The 13,016-nt window shown below is 36.4% G+C and overlaps 1 protein-coding gene across 6 annotated transcripts in view; it reads right to left on the bottom strand.

The window, feature by feature from the left end:
• The window catches only part of ABCB1 (ATP binding cassette subfamily B member 1), a 53,592-nt gene that overhangs the window by 38,655 nt on the left and 1,921 nt on the right, over positions 1–13,016 (bottom strand). For 2 of the 6 annotated variants that reach the window (XR_008821441.1, XM_056336096.1), the window contains exons 2-7: positions 4,907–5,074; positions 4,533–4,565; positions 3,986–4,117; positions 3,145–3,227; positions 1,710–1,857; positions 349–412 (exon numbers count right to left, since the gene is read on the bottom strand). Coding sequence is in view for 5 of the 6 variants with exons in the window: in XM_056336096.1 (XP_056192071.1) it covers positions 349–412; positions 1,710–1,857; positions 3,145–3,227; positions 3,986–4,067 (377 nt within the window). In the remaining variant the exon portion in view is untranslated. The remainder of the gene's footprint in view (positions 1–348; positions 413–1,709; positions 1,858–3,144; positions 3,228–3,985; positions 4,118–4,532; positions 4,566–4,906; positions 5,075–13,016) is intronic. The other 4 variants (XM_056336099.1, XM_056336098.1, XM_056336097.1 and 1 more) reach the window with 4 other exon arrangements.

Below are 13,016 nucleotides of genomic sequence, written 5' to 3'. Positions count from 1 at the left end.
ATCAATATAATTTTTTAGCATAACAATTACTGTTTATAAACTCAGAGGAAGAGAAAGAAGAAGTAAGGAAAAGCAGATGGCATTGTGTCACAGAGCACCCCTGAAAAGGGGATGGGAACAGTGAGAGCAAGAGATTACAGGAAGTTGTTGGGAATGGCTAGGGATGTTCAAGAATCCTCCAGTGCCTCCAATAATCCCATGCACAAATCTTCAGTTGCATACATTACTCAAACAACCATTGTTTTTATCTTGTTTAAAGTATGCAAAACATCTGTGGGAGAAGAACGGCTTGACTAGAAAAGTGTGTCTACATTTAAAAAAGAAGTGGAAATACCAATTTCTAATTACCGTGTCATATCTTCTTCCAGCTTGCCAAGAATATTTGAAGAGGAATTTTCTGCAGAAACGTTTCCTTAGAAAGAAAGAGTAAATGCTTTTAATAGAGCAAGTATTAACAAATTTGTTTTCCTACATGCTGTTCAGCAACTTTTGGAGTTGCTACACCTCCTTTTGAATCAAGCTCATTTTAATGAAAGGAGGAATGTGATGATTTCAAACTTCTACCTATTCAAAAACAACAATTACACTAATATGAGGTTAGTCGTAACTCCACTGACTGCAAAACTATATTGGTGTAACTTGAGATTAAAAGGTATTCCTGACCATTAGTTAAATGCTCAGTTGGGCTTTTCCTTTTTTGAAAATATAGGCCATTTGTATAATGCCAAAACCCTTTAAAAATACAGGCCTAGACATTGACATCAAATCAGTAACTGTAGATAGCTTAACTTGTTATGAAAAAATTGGCTATAATGTTCGTGTTGGCCCTAAAATTTTACTGCCCCAATGACAAATGTCTTGAGAAGGCTACAGGTGCAGCATTTTGCATTTGCACCGTAAAAATCTGATAAAGTTACTGTACTTAGGAAGGAGTAAATCATAAATTACTTATTCTGATAAAGGCCTGTATTTCTGTCTTCTAGCAGAAGAGCTAAAACTGATGCAGGACAGAAAATAATCATATCTTATTCTTTCTGTATCATCATAGACTTATTAAAATGTTTAGTAAAATTTTATTAGATAATATTTCAGGCAACAAACCTGTTCACAAGCTTAACATCTAATGTGTGATGTTCAGAGGACAACGTAATCTGGTCTAATTGTGAGTTGGTACAAAAGTGACAGTATCACTCCTCCCTGTTGTTTCCAGCAGTGCATGCCTGCCCTCCTTTGTGTTTGATTTCATACTGCTGATTCGGCAGTTCAACAAATTGATCCAAGAGAAAACTACTACTTTCATTTTTGGTAGCAAATTTTCTGTTGAATCTACTTACTGATCTGCTTCATCTACTGAACAATAATTGTCAGATTTGATGCAAGGGAATCTACAGGAACTCACACTGAGGAGATGGAAAACTAGTCTTTTTGTATTATCACAACCACAGCAGTTGTTGGATGTGCACTGGAACCAATAATTTGAAAAAAAAATTAAAAATAAAACCTATTAATGCAGAAACTAAGAATTAGGAGCAAGAAAAATTCCATAGTGCATCTCTATTACAACAAACACAAGAACTGCTAATTTGCATTATAGTATAGTAGCAGGTCGGGGTTTCTGATATCCGTACGTCCCGCTCAAGATGCTTGAATCTCCCCGACTCTTTTCCAAATATGAGCCATTATTCTCTTCGTAGCAGATATGTTCTTACCTGGAACATTTGAGTCTCCAGAAGCAACAAAGCTATCAGTCATATCACCAAAAATTACCATTGCAATAGGGAGACTGCTTCCATGGGCTATTGCCAGGAGAGTTCCTAGTGTCATTAGCAATTTATCTGACCAACTGGAGTATCGAAACTGTGAGTGAGAAATTAGTTCTGTGTTATTAGAATGTTAATATAATGTTACGTTTATGAAGTCAAGAAAAGCTATCAGTTGTACACCTAGTGTTACAAAACTACAACCTTGCTTAGAAAATAAGTTTACAAAACAAATAAAAGGTACAGGAATAAATCCTTCTAATAAAAACACTTTTATACTATAAAGTCCCAAAACCAGAGAAGTATACTATTTTAATGCATCAATATCTGCACCTGAGTAAGAAAGGCCATATGAAAACAAGGTGTAAGAAATTTGCCTTTAAGTTTGCCGTTTAAAGTTCAAATTATAAGAAATTTAAATGGTGTTGTGATAATTAAGGCAGTTATAACTTTTACTGTAAATTCATTATTATGCAGTTAGAAAAACCGTTCCTAATGTATCAGACATTATCAAAACATATTGAAATTCTAAACATCTCTTGCCATTGAAGTTCATAAATTTTGAGCTCATATGTTACAAAATCATTGGCTTTATTCTGTACTGTAAAATACTAAGTTCACTGTTTTAAATTGTACTGGTATAATGTAACTGCACAGGTGCAAACAGGTATAGCAAAGCACAGAAACTGGGCATTAGCCAGCATCATGGGCTATAGTTTTATTTCTGTTATTTGCCATATCATTGCTGCACATTATGCACACTAAACCTACAAAATGTAAAACATTTACGGATTACTAAAAAAGGACCTAGGATTTACTTTGATTAAGCATTAACAGATTGTCTTTCTTAAAATCTACAAAAATTAATTTTTTTCTGGAATTTAAAGTACTTTTTAGCACACAATTTTTAATCATGTCTCATCAGTACTATGGAATTACCCTTTACTGTTGACTCACATGACTGAATATGATTAATGGGCTAATTTGTGTGATTAGTATCTGACTCAGGTAATTTAGAGGACAAGACCACACATAATCTTAGGTATAGAGATGCCCTTTTCATTGCATTGGGAGAAATAACTGAACATGGAAATCCCTACCTTTCACAAACAAAAATCTAGTACAGGTGTGTTTAGCATGATAACTTCCTAAAGAAAGACTCCTAAGAAACCATATGAGTAATAACAGTTTCTTCAATAAAACTCCATCCACAAAAATAACTGCTTGATTGCTATACTATATCCAACATTCTGTAGTATCAAAGTATTTGGTAGAGACAAGACCGTATATGCAGTACTCTAACATAATTTTAACCATTTTTTGTTTACACTTTGAAATGCACATGCATGTATATATGTACACACGTACAGAGAATAAATCTTACCAGTGTGAATGGGCTGACCATCTTAGCCTTTTCCACTTTCTTCTTCTTCTTCTTTTCCTTGCTTAAAAGGTAAGATAGTATTTCTGTGAAATATTGTTACTTTTTAAATATACTAAACCTAAATGCAATATGTTAATGAAATTCAATTAAAATCTAATTATTAAATAATTTTACAGGAAACAATTTTGTGTAAAACTTATGTGATTTATTGAGCATTTTTAGGATGTTTTTATTTAAACCTCCAAGTACATAAATAGCATCAGCCCCTGACTGCTGTAAACATAAGTCAAGCTTTTCCCAGTTCACCTCTCTCAAGGGTGAAACACCACCTCCAAGGGCTGGTAGTTCCATTATCGGATCAGGGAAGTTGTGAACTGATGCAATATATAGCTTTTAAAAAGGGAAAGAGGAAGATAACTTACAAATCAAAATTTGGCACATAGGGGATGAGGAATAAAAAAAATGTTCAAGGTATGTAAAATACTGATTCCCTGCCATACTTTCTTTACATACAAAATTTTTAGCTGTTGATGTAGCTGTACCCAAGATGTTCATTCTAACATCATTTCTGTCATATTTTAAAATTGTTTTTCAATAAACTGTAGTCAACACTGTGGACATTTAGTCTTTAAAAGAAAAAGCTAAAAAATCCTTCTGTGCCAAATGAATATGTCAATCAATGCTATTCTCAAGATGATACAAAGCTTTCTGTTATTAGGCTTTCCTGATAAAATAAAATAAATTTAAAAAAAATTAAAATATAAAATAAAATCTAAAGGAAGATAATGTAATTTTATAAGCTTCAATACAGAACATGTTTACAATGTTGAAGAGTACTTACGGTTTGTCTTCAGATTCCTGACCCTGGCTGGATGCAGTGATCTCATTACTATTTCTATCTGCAGCATACTGCTTCTTTTCATCTTCAGAATGCATTTTAAATTTATTCAAGATAACTGCCTGCAAAATAACACTTGACCAAGAAATATACAACCATTAAGCCAAGGACAGTAATCTCAATGAACATTTGTAAGAAAGAAGAATATAGAAACTTATTACAATCAATAAAGTTGTTAATGCCATACATTGCAAATGAATCCTTGCAATGGGCAAATATAAATATGTTGAAACAAGTCCAGGTGTTTTGAGTTTGTTTACAAATATCTCTATTTTGTGTTTGTATCTGTCTGATAATTGTTGGTCTTTCATTTAATTTCATTTTAATGATACAAGCATCATATTTTCTGCAGTTCAGTACAGATTTATAAAATAAGTGAGAAACAATGTTTATTTAAAGGAATATACAGTTAATTGGAATTTTCCTGATTTTAGTTATCAATGAATGTTATAAATCATCTCTGATTCTTAAAAAAAGTTTATTGACATACCGTGAAGGTTGTTCTTGGTTTGCATCTAGTCCTCTGAAAAATTATTCAAAAATCAGCAGAATTAATATGGTTAAGGACACGCAGCATGATTGGACTTTGCTCTTCTTACGTAACACAGAGATGATCAACAGCTTTCTCTTGTTTTTTTTCCCCACTCCCATTGCCTTGCCTACTTTGAAAAGCAAAGCGTATGCACTTTGGACTCTGCTTCCCTTTTTCTAAAGGGAATATTTAGCAAAGTCCTTAAATACACTCTTATTTCATTATCACTCATGAACACAGCCTGAATAGTCTATTCTTCTACCAGGAAAAGTTCCCCTTACCCACTGTTGGCTTAATCACGCCCCTGAAAACTCCTAGGAATTCCTCTTTACCTTATTAGAGATGGTGCTGAATGCTCCAGGTAACTGTTACACTTGAAGATGAATCCATTCTTGAATACACAGTGAAAATGAAAACAAACAATACAAAAGGAGTGTTTTATTCTTTTGCTTCTTTTCCCTTCTTCTAAGTCTAATCCAGAAAAAAATGACCCATCTAGCCTGAAAGAAAACAAGATTTTTCTGTAGTGCATACTGTTTCTCATTTGACTAGCTGCAGAACAGCAACATGAATTTCAGACTCAGTTTAGGAATAGTTTGGAAATACCTATGGTTAGCAGAAATCTGCTCAGTTAGTACCCTTCTGATTTTTTAATGTATGTTCAGATTCTAAATCGAAACGGACCATTTATTTTATTGTGGAATGCATTGTTTTTTTCAGTATGTGTAGGCATTACTTCAACGAAAATAGTAACAAATAATTTAAAACATTTAAAAGAAAGTAATTGCACTTCTTAACTGTTATTTCAATGTAAATAGTAAACTATATACATTCAACACTTTTACAGATGTAAAATCTATGAAAAGTTAAATAAAAAACCTTGTCCTAGAAGCCAAGTAGATTTATATGATTTTCTCTGTAGGTCTCCTACCACTTTGCTCTTACAAAACTTACTTAATCTGATAATTAGCCAGAAGAGATAATTTTTGTCCCTTTTAGTCATGCACGTCTGTAATCTCAAAATTTTGCCAAACCAAGTATTTTACAATGTTTTGGAATACAGAGTCTTATCAGAGCGAGGATTACTTTAGAGTTTACCATTGTCAGTCAGGCAAAATATAAATGGTTAGTAAATATAAGTATTATGTGCTTATGAAAAGTTGTCCTGAGATATTTATATAGACTTCTGTTCAGAGCAGTTAATCGGGATACTTTTGGGTTTTAACTTGTGTGCCTAAGTGCTTTGCTGAACTTGACCTTAACGGACTGATCCAATTATTTCAGTGGGACATGAACAAAGTTGAATAACAGATTCTAGAGAATAGTCAGTTAATTTAAAAAAGTAAGAGTATATGCAGGTCTTTCACAACTGTTTCAGCTTAAAGGGAAAATGGACAAAACTGCAGGATCTGTCCCAAGATTCTGTTATCTCATTGAAATGTCTTAATGCTATTAGAGCACCATCATGATAAGAAAGTTAAATAGAAATAAATCAGAATAGCAATTTGTACCAGAGTTTCTGCATAAAGTGCAAAGAAAAGAGTTTTACTGCCAGTTTTATCACACTAGGAGCGGAACCAACCAAACTGATATTAAAAAAGTGGGGAAACTGGGAAATTACAGTATTTTGCACCTACTTAAGTAAGCTACAAAATTCTGTTATTTCTGTATAGCTTCTGTACTTTGAGTTTCCAGTGATAAAGCTTCACAGTTGCACAGAACTGAAGTTGATTTGCATTGCATGTCTACTTCTGGCTGCATTCTTTCCTCTGACTGATAAAATGGAAGAAAAGGTAACTTGGGCACCAATATTTTTCACTTGTACCCCCAGGGTTTTATAATAGTCTTCCTTGATTCTGCCCAGGTTCTGGCTTGCGGTGTCATTCATGCCCATGTGAAAGAGTGGCAGTGGACAGTAGTCCGGGCTCTTGACGAATTGTGGCACCCTCACAGCAACATCTTGAACCTTAGCTCCCAGAAGGCAGCATACCTCACATGATTCCCTGTCAGGCTGGTAGACGGGCATTAACAGAGCCCCTTAACAGAGTCACCCACTACAAGGCACTCTTTTTTTTTTTTTTTTTTTGTTATCCACTGTGTGCAGCTGGTACAGTTTCTCCTTGTAGGCCTTGCTCATGGGTTAAAGTTGTTAGAGCTTCCTATCTGTTTTTAGTTGTGATGCTGGTGGGTGGAGACTGAAGAAGAGCCCTGCTTTTGTGGGTCACCAGGATCCAAGGTGCCTCGTTCTCTGTGGTGTCCACTACAGAAGCATTGCTCCAAAACCATCTATTTCTGTCTCAGCTCCTCTAGTACTATGCAGCCTTTCAACTGTTACCTGCAACTCTGCCACCTGATGTAACAGATCATCGTTGTGGCACACCTTATGCAGGTACTTACTTTTTCTCCAGGAGAAGGGCCTGGGCACTCGTTGCAACCTACCACCTATACTGATGTCTCCTTCCTTAGCAGTTCTATCTGGGTGGAAGCATCAGACATCACAGGAGGTTTCTCCTGGAGCACTTCCCTGGACCTACAAGCAGGTAGCCAACTGCCACATCCTGCCCTGCTGGCAGCACTCCCCAGGGCCATTTAAATCTGCCACGGTCACTCGGTGTGCCTCACCAGCTGAGACTGACTCTGTTTGGACACCTTTTGCCATGCACAAAAAGCCTTTGTAAGCTGAGTAGACGCAACTCAAAAGTATTCAGCAGTTACTGATTAGTTACTACACACAAAAGATAACCTGAATTAATGAATACTAAATTGAGTGTTAGTATGCTCAGTGCCCTGAATAAGAAACAGAAAAAGTCTTTGCTGGCCAGGAAGCTCTCAGTGAGGTGAGGTAGGGCTGGTTTCTACTGCCCTTGGAATAGATCCTCAGCGTGACTCAATTGTCACCTTCTAAATCCCTTCTTTTTCCTTAGGATTTTATTCCTTTTCCTATACTAAGCCATCTTTAGTCCAGGTTTAGTCCAGGGACTGTCAACAGCTGCAGCTGGTGGCAGAGAGGACAAAAGAGTTCAGGAAGAAGCAAACACACACTGCTCCTAAGCAAGATACATTTATCTAAGCTTACTACAATTGTCAGGCTCCCTGCAGACTGGTTTTTTTCACCAGGTATCATTTGTATTTACTGCTTCCAGTTCCTGGGTACAAGATAAGATTTTACAGAGTGTTAACCAGCTACTGATAAATACACAATAGCTAGTATTTCTTAAGAATAAAGGAATTTTCCCTCAGAATAATTTGTTTATTCTAGGAAAAAAAATATGGAGCCTGGCTTATATTTGAAAAAAAGTTTTCTTCAGAGACCCAGAAATGCTCAAGAGTCATAACTTATTCTGGTATCTTGTCTGCAAGAATTATGATAAATCTGTTCTCAGACTATCAAACATCAACTATTTTGCAAGCCACAGGCTCTCAAGTCACTAATGAGTACAATTCAAGTTGCCTCATCATTGGCCAAACAGCTGCATAGCACTTAAATTTCAGCTTTTGATAGCTGAACTGCTTTATCGTACATATTTCAAGCTTCTTAAAGCATAGAGAATTTGTCCTCCCAAGTCGGTAGAACATTCTCACTGACAGCTCTGCTATGTAAAAATCTAAACGAGTCCCAGTCCTAGAAAGACTCAAAAAAAAAAAAAAAAGTTTCCTGTCTATCTTCACAGCAATGACTTTATATACTTATTAAGCAGCCATCATAGGGTACAGTGTTATAGCGCTTGATATAATTTTGTTAATATCTATGCTACAATTATATTATTATTTTACTTAAACTTATACCAGTATTCTAAACCAAAACTAGTTTCTCACCCGTTAGAAATACCATTTTTCTCTGGTCTTTCTTTTCAGTTAGAACTACTTCAGTTCTGACAAGCTGGCATATCATAAGATCATTAAAACATATTTTGATTGCAACAAAGCTTATTGGTCTACTCCCAAATATTATCCATATAAAGGGAAAAACAAGCTTTTCCCATGTTTCCCACTGAAACTTTAATTTAGTAGACTCTGCCTTGCAAATTAAAATTTCATCTTTTTACTTATTTCTTACTTATTTCTAAGCATAAAATTTGTATAAAAGTGACATACCAGCAGTATGACCAATGAAATATAAGAAGTGCTAAGCATGGCCAAACTCATAGGCTAATATTAGTAAACAGAGACTTCCTGCCCAATAAACAGTAGAGAGAACGAACACAAAGTATTTAACTAATCAGCAAGCCTCAGGAGTCTTTCCCAACACTTACTCCCCTTCCCTTCATGGACTGTGAAATCACAAAATGGTTTCTTGTCTACTTCCCAGACAGAACGGGACACGAAGGCTGGAGGTCAGAGACAGAAGGACTGGGGGGTGACTCCACAAAAAGACAATGTTCACAGGGACTCTTGAACCACAAGGCTTAGGATAGTGTTCCAGCACCATCAGAGAAAATTGAAGGAACACAGTGATCTCTGCTCGTATCCCAATTTCTTCACCCTTTGCACTCTAGATTTCTTTCTCAACTTCAACCAACTCAGCCTTGAGTCACTACCTCTGCTCAGTTTTCATTCTGTTTGCACACAATGACACATGACCCTGTGTGAAAGTCATGAGAAAAAATGTAATTCCTTGATTGCTTTTTACAGTTAACAACAAATAATGAATGACTAACAGCTCATCCTGACTGAATAAAGTGTTCAGAGCAGCCCTGTTTTCCATGTCGCTGTTCACTGTGAGCAAGTGATTTTGTTAGTATAGAACAATGTTCAAGGAAGCAACTTTAATCAGCTCATTTAAGCACTTAGTCAAACTGTAAGAAAAGGTCTATATCCCTTGCATTCAGTGTCTGTGCCTGGCACAGTGGGAATGCTGTTCCAGTAGAAGTTAGAGATCCTAAGGATCCACAGGTTGCCCCTGTGGGCAAGGTATGCTTATTTAATATCACAGGGATTCCTCGGTGGGAGCATCCTCTGGAGTTCCTTGTATAGTCAGTACTATGAAGTAGAACTGAATTTAGATAACGGATCTGTTTTAAACTACCCCTGGCGAGTATCTATGGGACTTGGTGGCATGCAAAGCCTTTTATCTGACTACTAGAGGAAGTGATCTGGTAGTGATTCCACATCATGGGCCATTTGCAGAAGACATTAAAGCATTTTCCATGGTGTCTAGGGACAGATATATTGCTAGGTTGTCCCACATCTTTAAGACAGACTATTTCTGCAGTGGTCACTCATGGGGCAATCAGTTCATGAAGCGGTCCATTGAGTTGACAGTTATAAGCAGGTGTGACCAGAACACCACCAAGTCCTATAACCAAAACTCATTCCATGGCATGATGCACATGAGTGAGAACATACCTGCCTAGTTTATTTATGTCACATCTTGGTAACATATTAGTACAGAAAGGTGCCTATTACTGTATGTGACAGGAACAGGAAGAATTTCTCATACACCAATTCAATAGTCCAAATCTAATGTGTATGTGAAATATATGTTTACAAGAACAAAAATTATTTGAAATGTGGTACACTTCACCTTGTCCCAAATATATCTGACAAATTCTCTTTTGGAATACTGGTGTGGTGGGTCACTTCACAGGACACAATTACTTTCCTAATTGATTTTCACCCATATTTATATTTCAAGTAGGCTGAACTATTTAAGAGTGGTAGATCTTTCAGGAAAAGAATACATACATGCCTCTGTAAGGTCTAAAAATGAAGATAAGTCTATTGTGTCATGAGTGCATGTATGGTCTTTTCATATACTGGGGGTTAGATTGGGTGATCACACTTAATTTGTTACAGTTCACCTTGTTCCAGTGAAATCTGGCACCCACCCTGACAATTTTATTTGGTTCCCAAGAGATTGAAGACAGGCAGGCAGAATAATGCTTACTCCAGGATCACACAGTAAGATAATCCCAATAAACATTTTAACCCCAAGATTAGGTAGAAGTTATTATTCTGTTTCTTTTTAGGTGCCGCTACTATGGTAGCATTGAAAGCATCTTTTGTGCTAGCATGGTATTTGTAGTAGCTATTCTAATAATAGCTACTGGGTAAAACTGAGTACACTGATCTCCTCCCAACAGATCACATTGGATACAGATAAGGACTTGGTTGGTATGCCATATTAGATGACTCATACATTAATGTTAAACCCTGATAGGAAATAGAAGAAAGCAATAATGACATTGTTCACCCATGAAAATTCCCTTTCTTCTTCACATATATTCATATCAATATATGGAAAAAGAGGGGTGAATAACAGAAAAAATGTATATTTATCTTCTATACAAGCAAAATACGAGTAGAAAAAATGGCAAATGTTACCAAAACCCTCTGTTCTGCATCAACTTTGATCTAGATGATAATAAAAACAGTCAGACTTTTGTCTTTCTTTTGATCTGGGTATATAATACCCGTCTAGGGCATTGAAGAGTAGGTTCTCTGCTTTTGATTGCTGGGTTTACCTTATAGTTTTTGCAGTGAACCATTTAGTAACTTGAGGGAAAATCTTGAAAGCTATACTGTACAGATGGATTTCTGTACACTCAGAGAGCCCTTATACTTCAATAGCAGTCACCCAGGACACAACTATCATATATACATAATGAATATGCTAACATTTATCTATCCAGAATAAAACAGGGATATATGGGAAACTCAGCCCACAACTATACTAAAAATTCATGTTGATGTGAAAACAAAATAGGTTTTTATGATCCAGTTATGCAGTTACAACCAAAACAGTGGCAAAAATAGTACTCATAGCACTGGCTACTCCTGCTTGGTCACATTGCTCCTAAAACTTGGGACATTGTAACAATAGCAACTGACTTGACTGCAGAGCAAGCAGGAGTAATTGCTTAAACCTTGAGGCCACTGAATTCAGAACTTGCAAAATGGGACTTTGGGGCCTGAAGGATTAGCTTTCCTTAACTAGTAAAGATTGCACAGCCTTTAAAACACTACCTCAGAGTAGAATATGGTTATCAGCTACATTGCAGGAAGATTCTACTCTAAGAAATTTAGTAGGTGGATGTTTCAGAACAGTTATCTGAGCACTGAAAGGAGATTTGGCTTGCAAGTTGTTCCATCTAGAAGAATGCTTTGAGAATGTACAATCATATGAATCCTGGAAAAACTGTTGGGATTGGGGAAGTATCTGAGTTAATAGAACCACAGTGCCTTTCAAATAGCAGTGGTACAAGGACTAAGCAACAAAGATTAATTCTGGGATCTGTGAATCAAGCAGAAGCACAACAGGAGCAGCTGCAAATTCAGCTTCAACAAACGGACAAGGTAATGAAGGTAAGAAGGAATGCAAAGAAATCTCAGTCCTGTGGATCTGACAGGAAGTCTGCACATACTGTAATTTTCAGAAATATGGTCATAAAGAACACATAGCCTCCATTTAAAAATAAAGATCAAAAGGAACCGAAAAGGGAAAAGAGCCCTCTGTGAGTTTAGCGCTTCATGTAAAAACAGGTGGTAACAGTAACTGCAAAAGACCCTTGGAAAATGTGATAAAAAGCTTCCTTTAAGGAACACTAATGGGACTGCAGGAAAGCAATATGGTAAAATTTGAGGAAAATAGGCAAAGATATAAGAAAACAGGATAGAATCCATAAATTCCTTGCTGGCTTGTTTTGTCAAGCCAAAGAAAAAAAAGACAAGGAGGAAGGAACAAAACCTACAGAACATAAGAGGTCCCTCTCAGTGAAGCCATCGATCACCATCTCTTCCTCTCGATAACAAAGACTAGGCTACCTGCCCCCATCTAGTGGTAAAATTCCAGTATAACGAATGCAAATAGCCAGTGACAATATTAGTACTGGGTGGTCAGGGAAAGAACATTCACCACCACTAGTGCCATGGTGTGAATTGATACCATAGTGTCAATAAATACTCATCAATGAATACCTGTTCCAGCTGGAACTCAATAAAGTGGAAAAAAGATAAAATTTTTATTATATGCATGAATAAAGGATGGTCAAGCAACTTTTAAGATACCTGCCTGCAGTTAAATAGCTGTCAAGTTCAGGAGTTTCTTTTGAGTATAGGAATGGGAGGATCCCTCTTACAAACAGCAGGGAATTATTGGCACAGCTTTACTGAAACAAAATGGATTAGCTGCAGATTTTGCTACGGATGTTTGTGAATTGGGACCGAACAGTGGGAGGTGAGGGTGGAGTGATTCCTGCAAGTCATTGATGCTTTGTTACTAAGAATCCGGAGGAAGCAAAAACAGTGGATATTTGGGTAACAGAATTTCCTCAAGTTTCGTGTGTCTAAGATAAAATGTGAAAAAATAGCAATTGTGTATTAATTGAAGGTCTAGATTCTCCTTCCCAAAAATAATATCAACACCCACAAGAACCAGAGGAAGGACTCCAACCCACCATCAACAATTTTACTGGAAAGCAAGGTCCTAGTACAGAGACCTGT

The sequence above is a fragment of the Falco biarmicus genome, chromosome 4 (assembly GCF_023638135.1).
Source record: "Falco biarmicus isolate bFalBia1 chromosome 4, bFalBia1.pri, whole genome shotgun sequence".
In the NCBI taxonomy this organism is placed as follows: domain Eukaryota; kingdom Metazoa; phylum Chordata; class Aves; order Falconiformes; family Falconidae; genus Falco; species Falco biarmicus.
This window is presented reverse-complemented; position numbering and strand designations above follow the sequence as displayed.